This window comes from Theropithecus gelada, chromosome 11 (genome assembly GCF_003255815.1).
Source record: "Theropithecus gelada isolate Dixy chromosome 11, Tgel_1.0, whole genome shotgun sequence".
NCBI classification, from domain to species: domain Eukaryota; kingdom Metazoa; phylum Chordata; class Mammalia; order Primates; family Cercopithecidae; genus Theropithecus; species Theropithecus gelada.
In genome coordinates this window covers 82607614-82632085 of record NC_037679.1, presented here as the reverse complement: position 1 = coordinate 82632085, position 24472 = coordinate 82607614, and the positions used below count along the sequence as shown (strand labels likewise).

General features: G+C 50.2%; 1 protein-coding gene across 1 annotated transcript; it reads right to left on the bottom strand.

Moving 5' to 3' along the window:
* Nucleotides 1–3883: 3883 nt before the first annotated feature.
* Nucleotides 3884–18859, bottom strand: KMT5A (lysine methyltransferase 5A). Its single transcript, XM_025403301.1, has 5 exons — nt 18483–18859; nt 17317–17404; nt 10201–10260; nt 8753–8943; nt 3884–5751 (listed from the first exon to the last, which is right to left on the bottom strand). The coding sequence occupies exons 1-5, from the start codon at nt 18665–18667 to the stop codon at nt 5541–5543; spliced, it is 735 nt and encodes a 244-aa protein (XP_025259086.1). The 5' UTR covers nt 18668–18859; the 3' UTR covers nt 3884–5540.
* Nucleotides 18860–24472: the final 5613 nt, after the last annotated feature.

Below are 24472 nucleotides of genomic sequence, written 5' to 3'. Positions count from 1 at the left end.
TTTTTAGTAGAGATGGGGTTTCACCGTGTTAGCCAGGATGGTCTCGATCTCCTGACCTCGTGATCCGCCCGTCTCGGCCTCCCAAAGTGCTGGGATTACAGGCTTGAGCCACCGCGCCCGGCCAAGTCTTAATATTAATAATTTAATATTAATAATTTACTGTATACCTTGCTGCATCATTCTAAATACCTTTCTGATGCTGTCTCACATACCTTTGTGGGATGGGGATCACTATTGTCCTTGGGGTCCTCCCAAGGGGGTTAAGGCATAATGGGTGAAAAGACTTGTCCAAGGTCCTCAGCTAGAAAGTGGTAGAAGCGGGACTTCAGCCCAGATACAAAGTCCACACCCAGGCTTCAAGCACCTGCCTTCCAGGAAGAGTTGGCAGTGTTTAAGAGTCTAGTCCAGAACACTGTTTCGACAGTATCGTTAGATCAGGGCTCCTGATCCCCAGAACCCCGTGTAACACTGCAACCCTGGCCAGGGATAGTGGTTCAAGCCTGTTATTCCAGCACTTTGGGAGGCCAAGGTGAGAGAATTGCTTGAGCCCAGGAGTTTGAGACCAGCCTGGGCAACACAGTAACACCCTGTCTTTACAAAAAAATAAAAAATTAGCCAGGCATGGTGGTGAGCACCTGTAGTCCCAGGTACTGGGGAGGCTGAGGCAGGAAGATGAATTGAGCCCGGGAGTTTAAGGCTGCAGTGAGTTATGATCACACCACTGTACTCCAGCCTGGGTGACAGAGTGAGACCCTGTCTCCAAATATATAAATGCTCCCCTGCCTCCCTGTGGGGATAGATAGGGTGGGAGAACCCACTCCGAAAGAAATGCCAGGTTAAGATGGCACGGGTGACTCTGGTACCCCAGGAGACTAAAAAAAGTTACGGTGAGAAATGCTTGGAGTGCAACTCTTGGTAAAATCTGATGCTGGCAGGTGGGCATTCTGGAAAATAAGTCCTGGAGGGTGATTCTCCCAGAGACGGGCCTAGCTTGACCACAGATAACAGAGTTGTGACGTCAGTTGAGCTCTGGCGGTTCTCACACTGCAGGATTCCAACTACAAACCTAGCCTGGGGAGGAACAGGCTTAGAAGTAGGTTTTCGCTGGGTGCAGTGGCTCACGCGTGTAATCCTAGCACTTTGGGAGGCTGAGGTGGGTGGATCACAAGGTCAGGAATCCAAGACCAGCCTGGCCAAGATGGTGAAACCCTGTCTCTACTAAAAATACAAAAATTAGCTATTTGGGAGGCTAAGGCAGGAGAATTGCTTGAACCTGGACGGCAGAGGTTGCAGTGAACTGAGATCACACCACTGCACTCCAGCCTGGGCGACAGAGTGAGACTCCATCTCAAAAAAAAAAAAAAAAAAAGAAGTAGATTTTCAAGCCAAGCCTCAGAAGGCACAGGAAGTAGTTGCTGTAGCAATCATCTTTTATTTCATTTACTTATTTGAGACGGAGTCTCGCTCTGTCGCCCAGGCTGGAGTGCAGTGGCACAGTATCAGCTCCTGACCTCATGATCCGCCTGCCTCGCCCTCCCAAAGTGGTGGGATTACAGGCGTGAGCCACTGTGCCCTGCCAGCAGTCATCTTTTACAATGAACAAATAAGGCCGGGCGCAGTGGCTCACATCTGTAATCCTAGCACTTTGGGAGATGGGCAGATCACGAGGTCAGGAGACCAGGCTGGCCAACATGGTGAAACCTCATCTCTACTAAAAGTACAAAAATTAGCTGAGTGTGGTGGCGCACACCTGTAATCCTAGCTACTCAGGAGGCTGAGGCAGGAGAATTGCTTGAACCTGGGAGGTGGAGGTTTCAGTGAGCTGAGATTGTGCCTCTGCACTCCAGCCTGGGCAACAGACAAAGACTCCATCTCAAAAAAAAAAAGAAAAAAAGGAACAAATAGGTCAGGCACAGTGGCTCACGCATGCCTGTAATCACAGCCCTGTGGGAGGGTGAGACGTGAGAATCGCTTGAGGCCAGGAGTTTGAGACTAGCTTGGGCAACATAATGAGACCCTATCTCTACAAAAAATAAAATGAACAAATAAATATAGCAACTACATATCAGAACTTGGAGGCACTTATTAGCTATTAGTCCTGAGCACTTGTAAACACTGAATAGAAGCTAGCCAAATTTTTAATTCTAATAATAGCTAATACTGATTACTGAAGATTGTCTATGTGCAAGGCACTGTTCCAAGTGCTTTTTTTGTATTAACTCATTAAATCCTCACAATCACCCCGTACAAGTATTATTAATATTATTTATTTATTTATTTATCTATTGAGATGCAGTCTCGCTCTGTCACCCAGGCTGGAGTGCAGTGGCGCAATCTCGGCTCACTTCAAGCTCCACCTCCTCGGTTCATGCCATTCTCCTGCCTCAGCCTCCCGAGTAGCTGGGACTACAGGCACCCGCCACCACGCCCGGCTAATTTTTTTTTTTTTTTTTGTATTTTTAGTAGAAATGGGGTTTCACCGTGTTAGCCAGGATGGTCTCGATCTCCTGACCTCATGATCCGCCCACCTCAGCCTCCCAAAGTCCTGGGATTACAGGCATGAGCCACCGCGCCTGGCCCCGCACAAGTATTACCATCTCCATGTTACAGGGAGGGAAACTGATGCACAAGGAGACTACGTACCTGCCTGAGTTACACAGCAGTGGATTGGAAGCAGATGTTCTGTTCCAGCGGCCACATGCCCCCTCCAAGGTGAGGCTATAATACTGATGCCTGAATCTTTGGGGGAGGAGGCAAGTCAAGTGGGCAGAGATTATCCCTATTTGACAGACAAGTTTCAGAGAGGGGAATTGACTTGACCAATGTCACACAGCTGACAAACACTTAAAACTGATGCTGGAACTGGATCTCTTGTATCTAAACCAAGGGCTCTCCTCACCGTTCCAATCTGCCACCAGTGCCCAAGCATGGAGGGGACAGGGATCTGGGCTGGTAATAGGGACTTCTAACACAAGACAGGTGCAGTGATGATTCAGAGCGTCCTGAGAATCATCAAGTCTAGTAAATTGTAAGTCACAATGACAATTACATCAGCTAAAATTTATGATGCTTACTATGTGCCAGGCACTGTTCTAAGGCTCAAAATGCATTAACTTTTAAGCTGGGCGTGGTGGTTCATGCCTGTAATCCCAGCATTTTGGGAGGCCAAGGCAGGTGGATCACTTAAGGTCAGGAGTTTGAGACCAGCCTGGCCAACATGGTGAAACCGACTCTACTGTGGCCGGGTACAGTGGCTCACGCCTGTAACCCTAGCAGTTTGGGAGGCCAAGGTGGGCAAATCACTTGAGGTCAGAAGTTCAAAACCAGCCTGGTCAACATGGTGAAAGACCGTCTCTACTAAAAATACAAAAAAATTAGCTGGGTATGGTGGCAGGCACCTATAATCCCAGCTACTTGGGAGGTTGAGGCAGAATCACTTGAACCTGGGAGGTGAAGGTTGCAGTGAGCCCAGATCGTGCCACTGCATTCCAGCCTGAGTGACAGAGCGAAATTCCATCTCAAAAAAAGAGAAAAGGCTGGGTGTGGTGGCGCATGCCTGTAATCCCAGATATTCAAGTGGCTGAGGCACGAGAATCGCTTGAACCCAGGAGGTTGCAGTGAGCTGAGATTGCCCCACTGAACTCCAGCCTAGGTAACAGAGTGAGACTGTCTCCAAAAAAAAAGCATTACCTTTTAATCTTCACATACCCTATGGTCCCCAGTATACAGATGAGGAAACCAAAGAACTCAAGAGTTCTAGAAAACATGCTCAAAATCACATCAGTACGCTTTTCTGGTTCCCCAGGAGGACGCTTACCAAAGCTTAGACTCATGTTGGTGTGACACAGTCAAATTGTAAAAACAGAAAGACACACAGGTGGCCTTGCCTGGCAATAAATATTTTAATTTTTGTTTCATTTTTATGATGACAAATAATTTTCAAGTTTATTTCCTTGTTTAAATACAAAGCTAAACCACAAATAGGTATAATCGACACTGTGTCTCACATTTACACTCCTGTCGGATCCTCTTCCAATTTGCTGACCACTGACCAGGCTGGCGGGGGTGGGAGGGAAGACTTTCTTAGGTAGCACCGTCGTGAGGCCCGAGGTGGGGCTGGGGGGAATCAAAGACTAGGACGAGCTCTCATACCTGTCTCCATTCACATTTACCTGGGACCAAGGTGGGCAGGAGACACCAGGTCATGGCTCCTGAGCCCTGGCCCCCTGGACTGAAGGGACAGAGTGAGAATCAGTTCTGTGAAGGACGGGAGGAGACAGCCACCTACTCCTCCTGCCTTCACAGTTAAGGTGAAAACCTTAGCCCTATCTGTGATTCCTGGGGGCCGCCGGGCCCTGCATGCTCCCCTGCACACCTGGGTGCCTTTCTGAGGCTGGCAGCAGTGGCTGGGGTCGGGGTCCTGGGCTCCTAGGCTCACACCTCAGCTCACAGTTGCGTCCTTGCAGGAGGATGCCGGGTGTCTGACAAACACAAGGCCTCGACAGCAGGTCTGGAACCTTCAACCCCAGCAGGATGAGGGGAAATGGGGGTGGATGTTAGGTAAGTAATTTCTGGTCCCACTACAAAACTTTATTTTTGATTAGAGTACCATTCTCAATCTCTTCTACAAAAAGCAAAAAAAAGCAAAAGCAAAAGAAAAAAAAAAAGCAGCCACTTCACTCACTTCAAGACCTATATACATGTAAGTTGTTTTCTGTGGTTTTTATTTTTTTTAATTTTTATTTTTTTTAATTTTTATTATTTTTTTTAAAATAAATTCAGTGTTCACATTTCTATAAAGAATTAACCCAGTTTCAGGAGACCCTGCCCCCGCAGGGCAGGTAAGCAACACTCTCCCTGCCCACATCTAGTTCGATTTCGCGCCCTGATGCTTCAAGGTGCCCAGAAAAGCGGCAGCTTGTGGAAGAGGAAATCGATGCCCGGCCCAGGCTCGGGGCCCAGGGCTCAGTAAGCTTTCGAGAAAGCAGAGGGGAAGACTAGTTTACTGCAAAACCTTTTTAAAAAATATTCATACACTTCAGTGAGCGCCTGTCGAGGCGTTAGGAGAACAAGAGCTTGGAAACATTCCGTCCAGGCCACTGGGAGGCAGCGTCTTCCTCACACCCCGTCCCTGGATGTCAGGGGTGCAGGGGGAAGGTCCCGGCTCTTCCACTGGAGAAAGGAGACTCACCTGGCTTCCTAGTTCATGTTTGACTCTTTCCTCTAAAACCTGTGCTGAGTCTTTGACTGCATGCACGGGAAGCACAAACGTTCGGCTTGTATGCAAAAAAAGTACAAAAACAACTAGAATATAAAAGTTTTGGTAATATAAGGCCATCTGTTCAAGTCCACCTTGGAAACCTGTAACAGATATTTAAATACTACAGTGAAAAGGCATCTTAATATACTTTTTAAAAACATCTGAAGTAATCCGCTAAGATTAAGTATAGTGTGTAAAAAAAAAAAATTCAATTCCCTTTGAGGGCACTTTGTCCTTTGCAGAAGGGAAGGTGGGGTGGGGAGGGTGTGGGGTCAGCCGGTTAATGCTTCAGCCACGGGTGAGCTTCAATGGAAGCCTTGCTGCGGTCCCCATAGTCATACAGGAGCTCCTCCCCAGCCGCGATGTCTCGGGAGGCGATGAGGATGAGGTGAGGTACGCCGTCAATGTCGTGCAGTTTGGTTTGGCAGTTCCCACATTTGCTATGATTGATCAGTCTTCCTAGGCGATTTGTCTCTCTAGTTGCATCCACGCTGGAGGGGAGGGAGGGCCAGAGAGGATTAAATTGATAAAGAGGCTTTTTAACCCGGAGAGAGTCACACTTGTGCTCAGCTCTGGCGGGATGCTGATTTAAAGCCACGTGTTTTGGAAAGATTCAATTCATAAAGCTATTTTCTTTTTCCTTTTTAGAGGGGGTCTCGCTGTGTCACCCAGGCTGGAGAGCAGCGGTGCGATCACCGCTCACTGCAGCCTCCTCCACCTCCCAGGCTCAAGTCATCTTCCTACCTCAGCCTCCCCAGTATCTTTGACCACAGGTACATGCCACAACATCAGGCTAATTTTTAGTTGTTTTTGTAGAGACAAGGTCTCCCTACATTGCCCAGGCTGGTCTCCAACTCCTGGGCTCAAGTGATCTTCTGGCCTTGGCCTCCTGAGTTTTTGAGATTACAAGCATGAGCCACCAGGTCTGTTTTTTTTTTGAGAGGGAGTCTCGTCACTCTGTCGCCCAGGCTGGAGTGCAGTGGCATGATCTTGGCTCACTGCAACCTTCACCTCCCAGCTTCAAGAGATTCTCCTGTCTCATCCTCCCAAGTAGCTGGGACTATAGGTGCACACCAATATGCCCAGCTAATTTTTGTATTTTTAGCAGAAACACGGTTTCACCATGTTGGTCAGGCTGGTCTTGAACTCCTGACCTCAGGTAATCCGCCCGCCTTGGCCTCCCAAAGTGGTGGGACAACAGGTGTGAGGCACCACACACGGCCAGAATTTTTTTTAAATGTATTTTTTGAGACAGAGTCTCGCTCTGTCACCCAGGCTAGAGTGCAGTGGGGCGATCACGGCTCATTGTAACCTCAACCTCCTAGGCTCAAGTGATCATCGTACCTCAGCCTCCTGAGTTGCTAGGACTACAGGTGTTCACCACCAAAGCTGGCTAATTTTTAAAAATTTCTAAAATTTTTGTAGAGGCAGGATATATCCCTATGTTGCCCAAGTCTCAAACTCCTGGGTTCTATCAATCTTTCCTGCCTCAGCCTCCAAATGTATTGGGATTACAGGCATCAGCCACTGCACCTGGCCCAATTCACAAGGCTATTTTTTTTTTTTCCTGAGACAGAGTCTTGCTCTGTCACCTAAGGTGGAGTGCAGTGGCGTGATCTCAGCTCATCCCAACCTCTGCCTCCCGGATTAAGGCAATTCTCCTGCCTCAGCCTCCTGAGTCACTGGGATTAGAAGCGTGCGCCACCACGCCAGGCTAATTTTTTTGTATTTTTAGTAGAGACGGAGTTTCGCCATGTGGGTCTCAAACTCCTGACCTCATGATGCATCCACCTCAGCCACCCAAAGGGCTGGGATTACAGGCATGAGCACCCACGCCTGGCCCACAAAGCTATTTTTGAGAGCCTGCACAGGACCTGGGTGGGGGGATGGGGTGGGACCCAAAGGGCTCTTTATGGAGGCACAGGAGGAAATGGTAGAGTTTCCCAAAACAAATACATGGATTAAAAAAATCAACCCCGCCAGGTGTGGTGGCTCGCGCCTGTAATCCCAGCACTTTGGGAGGCTGAGGCAGGTGGATTACCTGAGGTCTGGATTTTGAAACCAGCCTGGCCAGCATGGTGAAATCCTGTCTGTGCTAAAAATACAAAATTAGCTGGGCGTGGTGGTGCTTGCCTGTAATCCCAGTTATTTGGGAGGCTGAGGCAGGAGAATCGCTTGAACTTGGGAAGTGGAGGTTGCAGTGAGCGAAGATCGCGCCACTGCACTCCAGCCTGGATAACAAGAGTGAAACTCCATCTCAAAAAAAAAAAAAAAAAAATCAACTCCGCTGGTTATAGCCAGGAAAAAGCAATTAGTGATTTCCAGAGCCGCTCTGGCCAAATGCCCTGAAGGAGAGCCAGGTGAGCTGCTTAACAGGTTTTCATGTGACTAGTCCACTTCTCCCCTTTGTTGGATGAGATAACATCCAGGACAGCTCCAATTCCAAAGATTAAAAATGGGAAGCTGGGGGCCAGGCACGGTGGCTCATGCCTGTGATCCCAGCACTTTGGGAGACTAAGGCGGGTGGATCACAAGGTTGGGAGATTGAGACTATTCTGGCTAACACAGTGAAACTCTATCCCTACTAAATATACAAAAAATTAGCCGGGCATGGTGGCATGTGTGTGTAGTCCCAGCTACTCAAGAGGCTGAGGCAGGAGAATCACTTGAACTGGGGAGGCAGAGGTTGCAGTGAGCCAAGATTGTGCCACTGCATTCCAGCCTGGGCGACAGAGTGAGACTCCGTCTCGAGGGAAGCAGGGTCCAGGCGCAGTGGCTCACACCTGTAATGCCAGCACTTTGGGAGGCTGAGGCGGGCGGACCATCTGAGGTCAGACCAGCCTGGCCAACATAACGAAACCCCGTCTCTACTAAAAAAAAATACAAAAACTAGCTGGGCGTGGTGACACATACCTGTAATCCCAGCTCTGTGGGAGGCTGAGGCAGAAGAATCCCTTGAACCCAGGAGGAGGAGGTTGCAGTGAGCCAAGATTGTGCCACTGCACTCCAGCCTGGGCGACAGATTGAGACTCAAAAAAAAAAAAAAAAAAAAAAAAGAGAAGCAGGGGATAGCTGCATTACAGCTTTGAAAAAAGGCAATAACAGGCCAGGCACAGTGGCTCACGCCTGTAATCCTAGCACTTTGGAAGACCAAGGCAGGTGGATCGTCTGAGGTCGTTCAAGACCAGCTTGGCCAATGTGGCAAAAGTCCATCTCTACTAAAAATGAAAAAAAAAAAAAAAAAATTAGCCGGGCTACTCCAGAGGCTGAGGCAGGAGAATTCCTTGAGACCAACAGGAGGTTGCAGTGAGCTGAGATCACGCCACTGCACTCCAAGCTAGGCAACAGAGCAAGACTCTGTCTCAAAAAAAAAAGTCAACAAGAACAAAACCAGAAGACTGGCCACCAAACAGAATCAGGAGTTCCTGGCCCTTTGGCCTTTCCTCACTGCCCAGAGGATAGAAAAGCCACTCAAAGCAACAGTGGACTCACCAATAGGTTTTGCTCAGATACTGAAAATAGTACATGTAACAGCCCGTGGAAGGGTCCTGTGCGTACAGAGCCTCCCGTTTCTTGGCATCGGTGATCTCGATGAGGTCCCCGTGGTATTCCACCACAAAGTCACCTCGGGAGAACTGCTTGGTGGCAATCACACCCCTGCCTTTGCCATCGATGAGGTCAATCTGTCAGGAAGTGATAAGAGTGTGTGTTGGTTCATAATAGCAATGGATGCCACTGTCCACAGCAGGTCTCCAGGGAGCTGGGGGCTTACCCCAATCTTTAACAGCTGTACTGAGCTATGCTATAAAATTCACTTGCTTTACATGTACAGGTTGATGGGTTTTATGAAGTGTATACACCTGTGCAACCGTCACTACAGGCCAGCTCTAGAACATTTCCCTCACTCCACAAACGTGATTCCTTGGTGCTCATCTGCAAAGCAGTTATATCAGAGCTCGTGAGAGATCTGCTAGGTGGAGACTGCCCCATTTTGTAGATGAGGAAACTGAGGCTTAAAGAGGCACAGCCACGTGTCTGAGGCCACACAGCTAGGCAGTGACACAGCTCAAATCCACACACTTGGTTTCTCTGTCTAGGGGCCGTGCGCTATGCCTTCTTAGGCGAACAGCAGGCCCAGTGGTCTGGGTCTCTGCCTCGTTCCACAATTTCTCTCCTGTGTCTCCTCACTCTATTCTACATGGAGTTGGATGGGGTTGCTCTTAGGGGCCCAGGACTTAAGCTGGAATCTCCCCTAGGTGGTGGGTGGAAGTGGAAGCTTTCTAAGCCCTGAGCCCTAGTCTAGGCCCATCTGAGCCTCCCTGTAGAGAGTTCTCCTCTTGCCCAAACTCAGTATGTTTGAAATACAGTAAGAGAAAAGCACATTTCTTGGGCATTGTCATTATCTAGGAAAACAGAGTTTAAAAAATGTATTAGTTTCTCCTTTTAAAAGTTTTCCTGGGCATCAGCTACATATTGTATAATCCCATTTATATGAAGTATACAGAAGATCAATTCCACTGAGACAGAAAGCAGCTGAGTGGCTGTCAGGGGCTGGGCAGGGGACAGGCGGGGATGGTGGGCAGTGCTAAGTAATGGGTAAGGGTTTCCGTTTGGGAGGATGAAAAAATTCTGAAATTAGACAGGGATGATGGTTGCATTGCATTGTGAATGTACAAAAAGTCACCGAATTTTTTAACCACAATTTCTAAGAAAAGTTTCCCCTGGATAACATTTATATACAAAGTCCATTTATGTTTCCTTCATAAGACATTTCCTTAACAAGTTTTAGTATTTGGCTCTTTGACAACCTAAGACAGTCTGCCTGGTCACCATGGCCATTAGAGGGTTAAAGCCACACAGTGGCCACTCTCAGCCACGGGACCAGGGAAGGTGAGCTCTTCCAGCTTCAGCTACGATGCAGCAAGCAAGCAGCCCCTTACCTTCATCCCTTCTTCCTTCCCACTCTCAATCAATTCATCTATTCTTTTCCTTTCTTCAGACTGGGTGGAGAGAAAGAAAAACAGCATCAGTATCCTTTCCCAGGCCTGTCGTGGGTAGCTTCATGGTCTTGAGCCCTGACTGCCCCAGGCCATGCCCACAGGGCCACAGTCGGCCTCATTTGGCATCACTGGGGATGACGGGTCCCCACTGATGGCAAAGCTCCCAAGTATCCCTCCTTTTCTCATCACCCATCTGTTGTGGAAGATCTGTCACCGAGGTTCAACTGGATCAGAAGGGAAACAGTAAGGACCCAAGAACAGAATGGGGCTTGTAGATATGTTCTGTTGCCCATGCAGCATGTTAAAAAATGTCCAACTTGCCCACACCTGAAAATCAGGCCTCTGACTTCATAGAAAATCAGGTACAGTGAGCCAGGTGTGGTGGCTCACGCCTGTAATCTCAACACTTTGGGAGGCCAAGGCAGGTGGATCGTAAGGTCAGGAGTTCGAGACCAGCCTGGCAAATATGGTAAAACCCTATCTCTATTAAAGATATAAAAATTAGCCAGGTGTGGTGGCAGGAGCCTGTAGTCCCAGTTACTAGGGAGGCTGAGGCAAGAGAATCACTTGAACCTGGGAGGCAGAGGTTGCAGTGAGCTGAGATTGTGCCACTGCACTCCAAGCCAGGTGACAGAGCAAGACTCCGTCTCAAAAAAAAAAGAGAAAAAAGAAAATCGGGTACAGCAGATCAGAGGCTGTGCCCTTTGGATGGGACACACGTGGTCCACATCCCTCTGGTCTGATGGCGCGTACTGCTATCAAAATGTTTAGGATCTCTGAGGTTCACCTGTATGGAGGCCACCACCATGGATGGGAAGAGGGCCTCCAATCCCGAGGGTCAACACAGCCCTGAACAGAGAACAGGAAGGGGGCACCCCGGGATCCACCTCTCCTCTAAGGCCACCCCTCCTGCACCTACCTCCATCCCTATCCCTGGGTTCTACTGCTCTGCCATCGCACAGATACTATGGAGCAAAAGCGAACCAAATGAAGACAGACCAGAAGCTCCAAACCAGTGTGGCTTCCCCCAGACCAGCATGTCTTGCTGGCACAGACTTTCACCAAACCAGATGGCACATGTCAGGAGCCTGACACCAACTGCTGAGCTCAACCCATTCCCCCTACACAGAGGCCCAAACCAGCTTGCAGCTTTTCCAGGCACTCAGTCCACACCTGCAACGTGCCAGGCCCTGCAGTCTGTGCTGGGAACAATTGTGAATGAGTAACCTCAAGGACAGTCCCAAATCCTGCCACCTCCTCTCCATCTCAATTCCCACTACGGCCCTGCGGCCCAGCCACGGCCCCGCCCCCTCGCTAGTCACCAGGCTTCCACTCTGACCCCAGAGAACACTCAGTTCTCCACAGGGCAGCCAGAGGGGTCTTTTAAAATGTAAATGAGGCCAGGTGCATGGCCTCTCCTATAATCCTAACATATCAGGAGGACCAGGAAGAAGGATCGCTTAAGGACAGGAGTTAGAGACCAGCCTAAGCAACAGATCCAGACCCTGTCCCTACAAAAAATAAATAAGCGGCCGGGCGCGGTGGCTCAAGCCTGTAATCCCAGCACTTTGGGAGGCCGAGACGGGCGGATCACGAGGTCAGGAGATCGAAACCATCCTGGCTAACACGGTGAAACCCCGTCTCTACTAAAAAATACAAAAAACTAGCCGGGTGCGGTGGCGGGCGCCTGTAGTCCCAGCTANTCAAAAAAAAAAAAAAAAAATAAATAAATAAATAAGCTGGGTGTGGAGGCACACACCTTTGGTCCCAGCTACTCTAGAGGCTGAAGAAGGAGGATTGCTGGAGCCCAGGAGGCTGAGGCTGCAGTGAGCCATGATTGCGCCACTGCACTCCAGCCTGGGCAACAGAGTGAGACCCTGTCTTAAAAAAACAGAAAACGGGCCGGGCGCGGTGGCTCAAGCCTGTAATCCCAGCACTTTGGGAGGCCGAGGCGGGCGGATCACGAGGTCAGGAGATCGAGACCATCCTGGCTAACATGGTGAAACCCCGTCTCTACTAAAAATACAAAAAAAACTAGCCGGGCGTGGTGGCGGGCGCCTGTAGTCCCAGCTACTCGGAGGCTGAGGCAGGAGAATGGCCTGAACCTGGGAGGCGGAGCTTGCAGTGAGCCGAGATCGCGCCACTGCACTCCAGCCTGGGTGACACAGCGCGAGACTCCGTCTCAAAAAAAAAAAAAAAAAACAGAAAACGTGACCAGGATGGTGGCTCACGTCTGCTATCCCAGCACTTTGGGAAGCTGAGGTGGGCGGATCACTTGAGGTTAGGAGTTTGAGACCAGCCTGGCCAACGTGGCAAAATCCCGTCTCTACCAAAAACACAAAAATTAGTTGGGCATGGTGGTGCGTGCCTGTAATCCCAGCTACTCAGGAGGCTGAGGCAGGAGAATCGTTTGAACCCAGGAGGTGGAGTTTGCAGTAGGCCAAGATCGCACTACTGCACTCCAGCCTGGCAGACAGAGCAAGACTCCGTCTCAAAAAGAAAGAAACAAACAAAAACCAAAAATCCTTCCCATAAACTTACTTAATAGTAACATACCTAACAAAACCTCACATATCAATATTAACCTTTCACATAAATGGACTAAATTTTCCACTTAAAACATATGGAAGATAATGGTCAAGAAGGTTAAAAAAAAAAAAAAAGATACACGTCTGTAATCTCAGCACTTTGAGAGGCCGAGCAGGCAGATCACGAAGTCAGGAGATCGAGACCATCCTGACTAACACGGTGAAACCCCGTTTCTACTAAAAATACAAAAAATTGGCCAGGCGTGGTGGCGGAAGCCTGGAGTCCCAGCTCTCCTCCTGTGGCCACGCCATTCTCCTGCCTCAGCCTCCCGAGTAGCTGGGACCACAGGCGCCCACCACCATGCCCAGCTAATTTTTTGTATTTTTAGTAGAAATGGGGTTTCACCGTGTTAGCCAGGATGGTCTCCATCTCCTGACCTCATGATCCGCCCGCCTCAGCCTCCCAAAGTGCTGGGATTACAGGTGTGAGCCCCCATGCCTGGCCTTTTTAATTATCTTTTAAGATGGGGTCTCACGGCTGGGCTCAGTGGCTCACGCCTATAATCCCAGCACTTTGGGAGGCTGAGGTGGGTGGATCACAAGGTCAGGCGTTTGAGACCAGCCTGGCCAACATAGTGAAACATCATCTCTACTGAAAATACAAAAAATTAGCTGGGCATGGTGGTGCGCGCCTGTAATCTCAGGTACTTGGGAGACTGAGGCAGGAGAATCATTTGAACCTGGGAGGTGGAGGTTGCAGTGAGCCGAGATCGCGCCATTGCACTCCAGGCCAGGTGACAATGTGAAACTCTGTCTCAAAAACAAACCAACCAACCAACCAAAAAAGATGGGGTCCGGCCGGGCGCGGTGGCTCAAGCCTGTAATCCCAGCACTTTGGGAGGCCGAGACGGGCGGATCACGAGGTCAGGAGTTCGAGACCATCCTGGCTAACACGGTGAAACCCCATCTCTACTAAAAAATACAAAAAACTAGCCGGGCGAGGTGGTGGGCGCCTGTAGTCCCAGCTACTCGGGAGGCTGAGGCAGGAGAATGGCGTAAAAACCCAGGAGGCGGAGCTTGCAATGAGCTGAGAGATCCGGCCACTGCACTCCAGCCTGGGCGACACAGCGAGACTCCGTCTCAAAAAAAAAAAAAAAAAAAGATGGGGTCTCACGATGTTGCCCAGGTTGGTGCTGAACTCCTGCTTTCAAGTAATCCTCCCACCTCAGCCTCCCAAGTAGCTGGTGTCTTTTTTGTTGTTAATTACTCCCCATTTGAAAATAAGCCCCATGAGTCCCAGGGGCTGGTCTAGTTTACTGTGGAATCTCCTGGTCTAGAACAGTGCACACAGCAGGCCCTCAAAGCAACACCACCGCCATCACACACCCCACCGCCTTGCTGCATGACCCATTCATTATAACCGTGCAGCAAGGGCTGAGCAGTACCGGGCCCATGGAAACGGGAGTGATCAGAGAAAGACCGCAGTAGCGGAATGGGGGTTTTTCTGCTGGGACCGAACACGGCAGGTAAGAGATGCGCAGAGGGAAGCTGGGACCAGGCCAGATGCCCCAGCACAAAGCCAGGGAGGCTGAGTCTCCCAAAGGCCTGGAGTTTGGGGCCTGCAAACAACCAGCCCTGGGCTTCCTAAAGGGAATTCTGGCAGGAGCCCACAGATGGGCCTAGAGGCAGATGGAGTGGGAGCAATACAAGGTCGGAACTAGGGCTAGTGAGAAGCACCTGTGACAAGGAAGGAGGGGACCTTTCCGAGCGGAATCAGCAGGCTGCTTGCACATCTGGCCCTGGGGTCAAGCTGGGCATGAGGAAGCCCAGGCATTGCCAAGAGGCATGGTCCCTGCCCTGCTGCTGGCTGCCACCCCACCCGCAGCCAGGCTGGCCAGCCAAGGGGCCCCAGCAGTGAAGCACTCGGCAGGTAGGGCATCTCTCCAAGGCCCACCTTGTGTCCAAACCCAGCAGCCCTGATCCCACCCGGTTGCCCAGGACCCATGCCCTGGCGCTAGGCCCGCCCTGGCTGCTGTCTTCAGCCTCAGTGGAAGTATACAAGAGGCTCTGAACTGCAGTTTCGCCCCAGACCATCTGGCCAACAACAGGCTCTATTATGCCCCACCCTCCTGGACTCACAGCCTGGGCCCAACATGGCAGTCAGGTCAGGACTGACCCCACCCTTCAGATGAGCCCCAGCTATCCCGTTCTTGAGTTTTATCTGTGCAGTCAGAAAATACTCCACCCTAACCAGCTCCAGCCACGTCATCCCGGCCAGCTACGGCCTCCCTGCCCTGGCCAGCAACAGCTTGCATGGCTGCACTCAGCAGAGCCAACACAAACAGTCGGGGGCAGAGCACGGCTCCTGGTCCAGGAACAGGGCAAGCTTTCTTGTGTTTGCAGACCGTGCTTTAGGGAAGCAAGTGCGTCCTTTCCTTCTGCTCATCTGCTGCAAGATTTAGCAGACCTGCATCCTGTCCCATTGCAGCCTTCACTCTGCCCAGCACAAACTCTTGCTTCTTATTAAAAAGGCCAACTCAGCTCCCCCCACCCTAAAGTCCACAGCAGCCCTTGATGGGCGCTCAGTAGAGGCCCTCTGTGTGGGCACGCCACAGCTCCAACCCTGGCTGGGAGGTGTCTGGGATTCTGTGGCCTGGCACCACCTCACCCTTTGCAGTGTTGTCCTTTTTTTTTTTTTTTTAAAGACGGAACCTCGCTCAGCCACCCAGGCTGGAGTGCAGTGGCGTGATCTCGGCTCACTGCAACCACCGTCTTCAGGGTTCAAGTGATTCTCCTGTCTCAGCCTCCCAAGTAGCTGGGATTACAGGCACCTGCCATCACGCCAGGCTAATTTTTGTATTTTAGTAGAGACAGGGTTTCACCATGTTGGCCAGGCTGGTCTCGAACTCCTGACTTCAGGTGATCCGCCCACCTGGGCCTCCCAAAGTGCTAGGGTTACAGGCATGAGCCACCACGCCTGGCCCAGTGCTGTCTTTAAGAGAGACTTAGCAGGCCAGGCGTCGTGGCTCACGTCTGTGATCCCAGCACTTTGGGAGGCTCAGGTGGGCAGATCACCCTACGTCGGGAGTTCGAGACCAGCCTGACCAACATGGACAAATCCGGTCTCTACTAAAAGAAAAAAAATACAAAATTAGCCAGGTGTGGCGGCAAACACCTGTAGTCCCAGCTACTCAGGAGGCTGAGACAGGAGAATCGCTTGAACCCAACAGGTGGAGGTTGTGGTGAGTCGAGATCATGCCACTGCACTCCAGCCTGGGCAACAAGAGCAAAACACCATCTCAAAAAAAAAAAAGTGACCTAGCACAGTCTCCCACTACCGCAAATGTTTTAAACAGCTCATTCTCGGCTGAAAGACATTGCCTTTTTCAGGCAATAAAACCAAAGCTGCTCTCTGTGGGGAAGAAAATTGACTTTTTTTTTTTTTAATGAAGCTTCATCAATTAAAAGAAAAAGAGAAAGAATACTAGACCACTGTGTATCTGAACATTTAACATCAAGAACACTGAAGGAGTCTGCATGAAGGTTGAAATGCTGAAACTGCCAAAGCTGGGGTCCCCACCTCTGTGTAGGATGCAATCTTGAGTGCCTCTCCCAACCTGGTGGTCACTGTGGGGGTGAGGGAGAGCGGAGGGGCAACCCCAGGTGTCCCTGAGGGGGAAGAGCAGAGGGACCTGCCACGCCCTGGGTTTCCTTCACAGAAAAGCAATAACCACACCTCACTGCAGCAAATATTGACTGCCTGCTGCATAGCTCAGCCCTCTGCAAAAAGGCAGCAGAGGCCCGCACAGGCCAGCCGCCTGCCAGCCGGTGCTGCTCACTGGTCTGCAGGTTCCTAGCATGGCAGTAGCATGGGAAAGACCAGACAGGAGTGACAACGCTGAGGAAACAGTGGTGGCGATAGTAACAGTTAGCTGGCACTTACTGAGTGTCAAGCATGGTTCTAAAGGTTCCTCTTGCACCCGCACATTTACTGAATGCTCACCACAGTCCTAGCAGGTACTACGTTATTGTATCATTTTACAGACTGGAGAGCCAAGGCATGGACAGGGAAAGTGACTGGCCCGAGGCTACGCAACCAGCAAGTGGCTCCAAGCCACTGCTCTTTACCATCCTGGGCCACAACATGGAAACTTCCAGCAAACAGATAAGAAAAGCCTCTGAAAAAACAGGCAGGCTTTCCCACAGTCCCAGGCTCCCAATGGCTCTGCCAACAAGTCCTGGAAAATCCACCTTCACAGTTGCGCCAGGCTTTCCCTGCCACATGCCACAAGTCACAAGGTTCCTTCACACAAGTATCTTAACCAAGCCCTGCAGTGATCCTATCAGAAAGGCAGGACAAGCTTTGTGAGGATCCCCGATAGATCCAGGAGAAAACCAAGTCCAGAGGGGCCAAGAGACTTGCCTCAAGCTGACGAAAACAAAGCTCAGGACACACACACACACACCAAGCACTGCCCGGTGGGCCACCCTGCCCCTCCACGAACTGGAATTTAAAGCATGCAACTACCTGCAGCTCGGCTTTGCTCTTCCTGGAGCTCCTTCGGACAGGGTAGAAATCCGTAAGTTTGCGGTTCTGTTGCGTTTTTCCTTGAGCTCTGGGTAAGGGGAAGAGGAGAAAATAAATATCAGGACTGAAAACCTAGAGGCACACAGCTCCTTAGGAGAAGGCACACACCAAGGAGGCACACAGCTCCTTGGAGATGATGTCACTTAAACACCTTTGTCCACTGGAGCCTGTGGGTCACTCAGTTCACCTGCCCATGAGGGCCTCAGAGGAGTTTCAAAGACAGGCTGCTGGCTGGGCACAGTGGCTCACGCCTGTAAGCCCAACACTCTGGGAGGCTGAGGCGGGAGGATCACTTGAGCCCAGGAGTTCGAGACCAACCCAGGCAACACAGCAAAACCCCATCTCTGAAAAAAGGAAAGAAATTAGCCGGGCATAGTGGTGCACACCTATGGTCCCAATTGCTTGGGAGGCTGAAGTAGGAGGATCACTTAGTCCCAAGAGATTGAGGCTGCAGTGAGTTACTGCACTCCAGCCTAGGTGATAGAATGAGACCCCATCTCAAAAAACACAAGTCAGGTGTGGTGGCTCACACCTGTAATCCCAGCACTTTGGGAGGCTGAGGCAGGCAAATCACGAGGTCAGGAGTTTGAGACCAGCCTGACCAACATGGTGAAACCCCGTCTCCAATAAAAATACAAAAATAAGCAGGGCGTGGTGGCACGCACCTGTAATCCCAGCTACTCAGGAGGCTGAGGCAGGAGAATTGCTTGAACACAGGAGGTGGAGTTTGCAGTGAGCCGAGATTGCACTACTGCACTCCAACCTGGGCGACAGAGACTCTGTCTCAAAAACAAAACAAAACAACAACAAAAAAACACCAACCACCAAAAAAACAAACAAAAAAATAAATTTAAAAAAGAAGGGCTGCTTATGCTGGGGTGGGTGAGGAGGGGAGGAAGGAGAGGCTCTTGAACTCTGGACCCATGCCAGATCCAGAAACTGACAAACAGTGGCATCCCTGCTGACGACTCGGGGCATCTGAGTCTTTGACGTAAGAGAGGCTGAGAGGTGGCCACTGTACCCCCACGGGCACCTGAGCAGGCTTCCCTGGGGTCAGAGGAACCAAACTGCTCCACGTTAGGAAGAGGACTGAAGGGGACACTTACTTTTTTCGGGGGGCCTGTTTGCCCTTGATGGGCTTTTTCAGGGCTTGCTTGGTGATGGCTGCATTGGTGGAATCACAAGATGAGGGTGGAGTTTTTGGAGGTTCTGCTGCTTCAGATTTTTGGTTTGGAAAAGGTGCCAGGGGACCTCTCCTGGCGTCTTTGATCTTCTGTTCCTCGGACTTCATGGCGCTCCGTACTGCATTCCCAGCATTTCTTTTCTCTGCAGGCGGAGGTGGAGGAAAGACAGGGGTTTACTCTGTACTCTGTCTCTCAATTTCTAGACCACCAGCTGCATTCTAAGACAGGCTTTGAGAAGAGAGGATCCTGGGTTTGTCAGGCAGGAGTGCCCTTGGCCTGCTAAGCCCCGTGTCCGCTATGGGCTATGATGGGAGGAGTGCCTAGCTCCAGCTCAATTTTTTGACCAAGACACTGGACAGAGGTTTTAGACTTCTGTGTCTTGACGTGGGAGATAGAGAGCCTGTGAGGCAGAGGCACCAGAGACAGAGATGCTGGCAAGGGCGCTCGATCAATAACTTTCAGGAATCAGGCTGCAGACTCAGATCAAAAGCTCCATTCCTGAAGGCTGGGACAGCATTAAGGGACAGGAGTAAGGTGACAAAGCAGAAACTCTTCCCCAAGAGCTGCCTGGCACCCTTCATTTCAGACTCTAAAGAAAAAGAAGGCCCCCTTCTAGTGGGGTTGAAGCCCCAGGTTCACAGCAGTTCTCAGCATGGTGCCCCAGCAGACTGGCCTGGGTATCGGGAGACACACGGCAATGATCTGTCACTTAAAACACTTGTGGAGTGCCAGTGTTGGAAAACTGCTTACATTTTTAAAACATGTTTTCCTTTTAAAAAACTAAGTAAATAGGCTCGACACGGTGGCTCATGCCTGTAATCCCAGCACTTTGGGAGGCCAAGGTGGGTGGATCACCTGAGGTCGGGAGTTCGAGACCAGCCTGGCCAACATGGTAAAACCCCATCTCCACTAAAAATATAAAAATTAGCCAGGCGTACTGGCAGGGACTTGTAATCCCAGCTACTCAGGAGGCTGAGGCAGGAGAACTGCTTGAACCTGGGAGGCGGATGTTGCAGTGAGCCAAGCGTATTGCACTCCAGCCTGGGCGACAGAGTGAGAGTCTGTCTCAAAAAAAAGAAAAAAAAAATTAAGTAAATAGTGCACTGCTCACAGATGTAAAATGGTGCAGCCGCTTTAGAAACAGTTTGGCATCTTCCCAAAAAGTTAAACATAGAGTTACCATATGACCCAGCAATTTCACTCCTAGGCATCTATTCCAGAGAATTAAAAACATATGCCCCCAAAAAAATCTATGCAGGAATATAACAGCTTATTTGGAATAGCCAAAAAGTGAAAACAACCCAAATGTCCATCAACAGATGAATAAACAAAATGTGGCCTATCCATACAAAGGAATATTATCCAGCCATAAAAAGGAATGAAGGGCTGGGCAGGGTGGCTCCCCGGAGGTCAGGAGTTCGAGACCAGCCTGGCCAACATGGTAAGACCCCCATCTCTACTAAAAATATAAAAATATGAGCCAGGCGTGGTGGTGCACACCTATAATCCCAGCTACTTGGGAGGCTGAGGCAGGAGAATCACTTGAATCTGGGAGGCGGAGGTTGCAGTGAGCCAAGACTGCACCACTACCCTCTAGCCTGGGCGACAGAGAGAGACTCCTTCTCAAAAATAAAAAAAAGAAGGCCGGGCGCGGTGGCTCACGCCTGTAATCCCAGCACTTTGGGAGGCCGAGGCGGGCAGATCACAAGGTCAGGAGATCGAGACCACGGTGAAACCCCGTCTCTACTAAAAATACAAAAAATTAGCCGGGCGCGGTGGCAGGTGCCTGTAGTCCCAGCTACTCGGGAGGCTGAGGCAGGAGAATGGCAGGAACCCGGGAGGTGGAGCTTGCAGTGAGCCGAGATCGCGCCACTGCACTCCAGCCAGGGGGACACAGCAAGACTCCGTCTCAAAAAATAAAAAAAATTAAAAAAATAAAAAAAAATTAAAAAAAATAAAAAAAAGGATTGAGGCCGGGCGCGGTGGCTCAAGCCTGTAATCCCAGCACTTTGGGAGGCCGAGATGGGTGGATCACGAGGTCAGGAGATCGAGACCATCCTGGCTAACACGGTGAAACCCCGTCTCTACTGAAAAATACAAAAAAAACTAGCCGGGCGAGGCGGCGGGCGCCTGTAGTCCCAGCTACTCGGGAGGCTGAGGCAGGAGAATGGCGTAAACCCGGGAGGCGGAGCTTGCAGTGAGCTGAGATCCGGCCACTGCACTCCTGCCTGGGTTGACAGAGCGAGACTCCGTCTCAAAAAAAAAAAAAAAAAAAAAAAAAAAGGATTGAAGCACTGATACTTATTACACCATGGATAGACCTTGAAAATATGATGCTCAGTGAAAGAAGCCAGACACAAAAGCCACGTATTTTGTGATTCCATCCATATGAAATGTCCAGAACAGGCAAATCCATAGAGACAGAAAGTACTTTAATGGTTGCCTTGGACTAGAAGGATAGGGGAATCGAAGGTGACGCCTAATGGGTACCTTTCTGGGGTGATGGAAACGTTCTGGAAGTAGACCGTGGTAATGGTTCCACAACTCTGTGAATATACTAAAAACCACCGACTCATATGCTTTAAAACGAACATTATGATATATTAACTATATCTAGATTAACAAAACAGAAAAATAAATAAATACACTAGGCCGGGTGCAGTGACTCCCGCCTGTAATCCCAGCACTTTGGGAGGCCAACACGGGTAGGCCACCTGAGGTCAGGAGTTCAAGACCAGCCTGGCCGACATGGTGAAACCCCATCTCTACTAAAAATAGAAAAAATTAGCCGAGCGTGGTGGCGGATGCCTGTAATCTCAGCTACTTGGAAGGCTGAGGCAGGATAATTGCTGGAATCCGGGACATGGAGGTTTGCAGTGAGCCAAGATCACACCACTGCACTCCAGACTGTGCAACAGAGCGAGACTCTGTCTCAAACAAACAAACAAACAAACCCATTAAAACCATCCAGATCGGCCGGGCGCGGTGGCTCAAGCCTGTAATCCCAGCACTTTGGGAGGCCGAGACGGGCGGATCGCGAGGTCAGGAGATCGAGACCATCCTGGCTAACACGGTGAAACCCCGTCTCTACTAAAAAATACAAAAAACTAGCCGGGCGAGGTGGCGGGCGCCTGTAGTCCCAGTTACTCGGGAGGCTGAGGCAGGAGAATGGCGTAAACCCGGGAGGTGGAGCTTGCAGTGAGCTGAGATCCGGCCACTGCGCTCCAGCCTGGACGACAGAGCGAGACTCCGTCTCAAAAAAAAAAAAAAAAAAACCATCCAGATCTTTCTTCCTCCTCTACATGCCTTCCTGGGTGAAATCAGAGAGAATTAAAGCCAGGACATCAGGCCCAGGAGTGTGTGGTGCCCGTGAACATCATCTGTCACTCAGTCTGTATCACAGCAGAATCATGGACAAGAAGAGCCTGGACCTTGGGGTCTCCAGAGTCCACCTTACCTAAATTCTTTATATTTTTAAATTAGAGATGGGGTTTCTCTCTGTTGCCCAGGCTGGAGTGCAGTGGCATGATCATAGCTCACTGTAGCTTTAAACTCCTGGGCTCTAGGAATTCTTGTGCCTTAGCCTCCCAAGCAGCTGGGACTATAGATGCATGCCACCATGCCAGGCAAATTTTTTTTATTTTCATTTTTGTAGAGACGAGGCCTCACTATGTTGCCCAGGCTGGTCTCAAACTCCTGGGCTCAAGTGATCCTCCTGCCTTGGCCTACCGAAGTGCTGGAATTACAAGCCTGAGCCACCATGCCCAGACTCTGACCCAAGATTCTAATCATGGCCATTTAGTAAAACTATGAGCCAAATACACTAGCTTGTATACCAGGCCACCATTTGGTACAAGGTATAGACTGCCATATATATATATATATATTTTTTTTTTTTTTTTTTTTTTGAGACGGAGTCTTGCTCCATTGCCCAGGCTGGAGTGCAGTGGCACGATCTCGGCTCACTGCAAGCTCTGCCTCCCGGGTTCATGCCATTCTCCTGCCTCAGCCTCCCAAGTAGCTGGGACTACAGGCGCCTGCCACCACGCCCGGCTAATTTTTTGTATTTTTAGTAGAGATGGGGTTTCACCGTGTTAGCCAGGATGGTCTCGATCTCCTGACCTCGTGATCTGCCCGCCTCGGCCTCCCAAAGTGCTGGGATTACAGGCATGAGCCACCACGCCCAGCCAAGACTGCCCTATTTTAAAGGACTAGAGTCTGGGCAAGTACCATTTATAGATAGTGCCTCTCCCCAATCCTATGGGCAAGAATTCTAAGTGCCGCAGGTCCAGGGATGAGCTGGCAGTCCGGGGATGAAGAGCTGGCACACGGAGCCCATCACAAAGCCCTTTGGCATCCATGCTGCAACCACCCTTCAAAACTGTCCTGTGTGAGGTCAGACTCCTCTCTCCCCATTTACAGATGAGAGAACGGAGGCTCAGAAGAGAGCAGCAACCTATCTAAGCCTCCTTCTTTCGGGTGGCAAACTTAAGATTGGAACCCAAGTCATTTGAAGATCAAATAAAACAATATTGCCCTGTGTACCAGGGGAAATCAAGCCCAGGGTGAGCTCCTGTCCCCAGTTCAGGGCTTGCCCAGCCCTGGTTCTCAGATCCGGCCCCAGAGGTCATGCCAAATCATCATTTATGACACTTTCTGTTAGCGAACACAAGGCTTCCTTGTATGGAGCTGCTGGCAGCCAGAGGCTTTGCTTCTTTCAGACAAGTTTTAATTAGAAGAGAGCATGGTGAATTGGGGAAAGCTGACACTCCCCACTGCAGCTTTGAAAGGGAATATTTGGATTAGAGCAAGATGTCTAAGAGGTTTCAGTTTGTTTTGCAAGGCCAGACAGTCTTCATTAACCCTGCATTTTCTTGTTCAACATTTTAACTCCAAATCTCATTGCATAAAATACTGCTTCAGAGACTAACACGTAACGCTTGAGTGGCAAGAAACTTTAGAAATGGGGTCAAGACAGCTAGGCGCGGAGGCTCATGCCTGTAATCCCAGCATTTTGGGAGGCCAAGGCGGGTGGATCAACTGAGGTCAGGAATTCAAGACCAGTCTGGCCAACATGGTGAAATCCCATCTCTACCAAAAATACAAAAATTAGGTGGGCATGGTGGTGGCCGCTTGTAATCCCAGCTACTCAGGAGGCTGAGGCAGGAGAATCGCTTGAGTCCAGGAGGTGGAGGTTGCAGTGAGCTGAGATTGTGCCACTGCACTCCAGCCTGGGGGACAAGAGCAGAAATCCATCTCAAAAAAAGAAAAAGAAATGGGGTCAAGGCTAACTCATAAAAGGGAAGGAAGTCAGTTCCCTGCATGAACACATCAGTTAGGTCTGCAATCGCCTGGTCTATACAACCTGAATTCATGACTTCTGCACTTTCAGCGCTTGTGAGCCTCTCTAATTGTGGGTCAGGTATGTTATTTTTGCAACTAGGCAAGACAGTCAAGCTTGAAGGACATGCTAACTCTTGTGAAAGCAGGGAGAACCTGTCAGACCAACAGGGCACACACCCTGAGACAAGCCACTCTTTTAGCAACAAGACAGAACATGGCTCAAACCTCCCAAACCTGAGACTGAAACGGCTGGATAAATATATATGTGCATTCTTGCAGAAGAGAGAGGCTTCCGCAACCCGACCAGCTGGGATCAGAATGAGGCCATTTCAGGCCGGGCGCGGTGGCTCAAGCCTGTAATCCCAGCACTTTGGGAGGCCGAGACGGGCGGATCACGAGGTCAGGAGATCGAGACCATCCTGGCTAACAGGGTGAAACCCCGTCTCTATTAAGAAATACAAAAAACTAGCCGGGCGAGGTGGCGGGCGCCTGTAGTCCCAGCTACTCGGGAGGCTGAGGCCGGAGAATGGCGTGAACCCGGGAGGCGGAGCTTGCAGTGAGCTGAGATC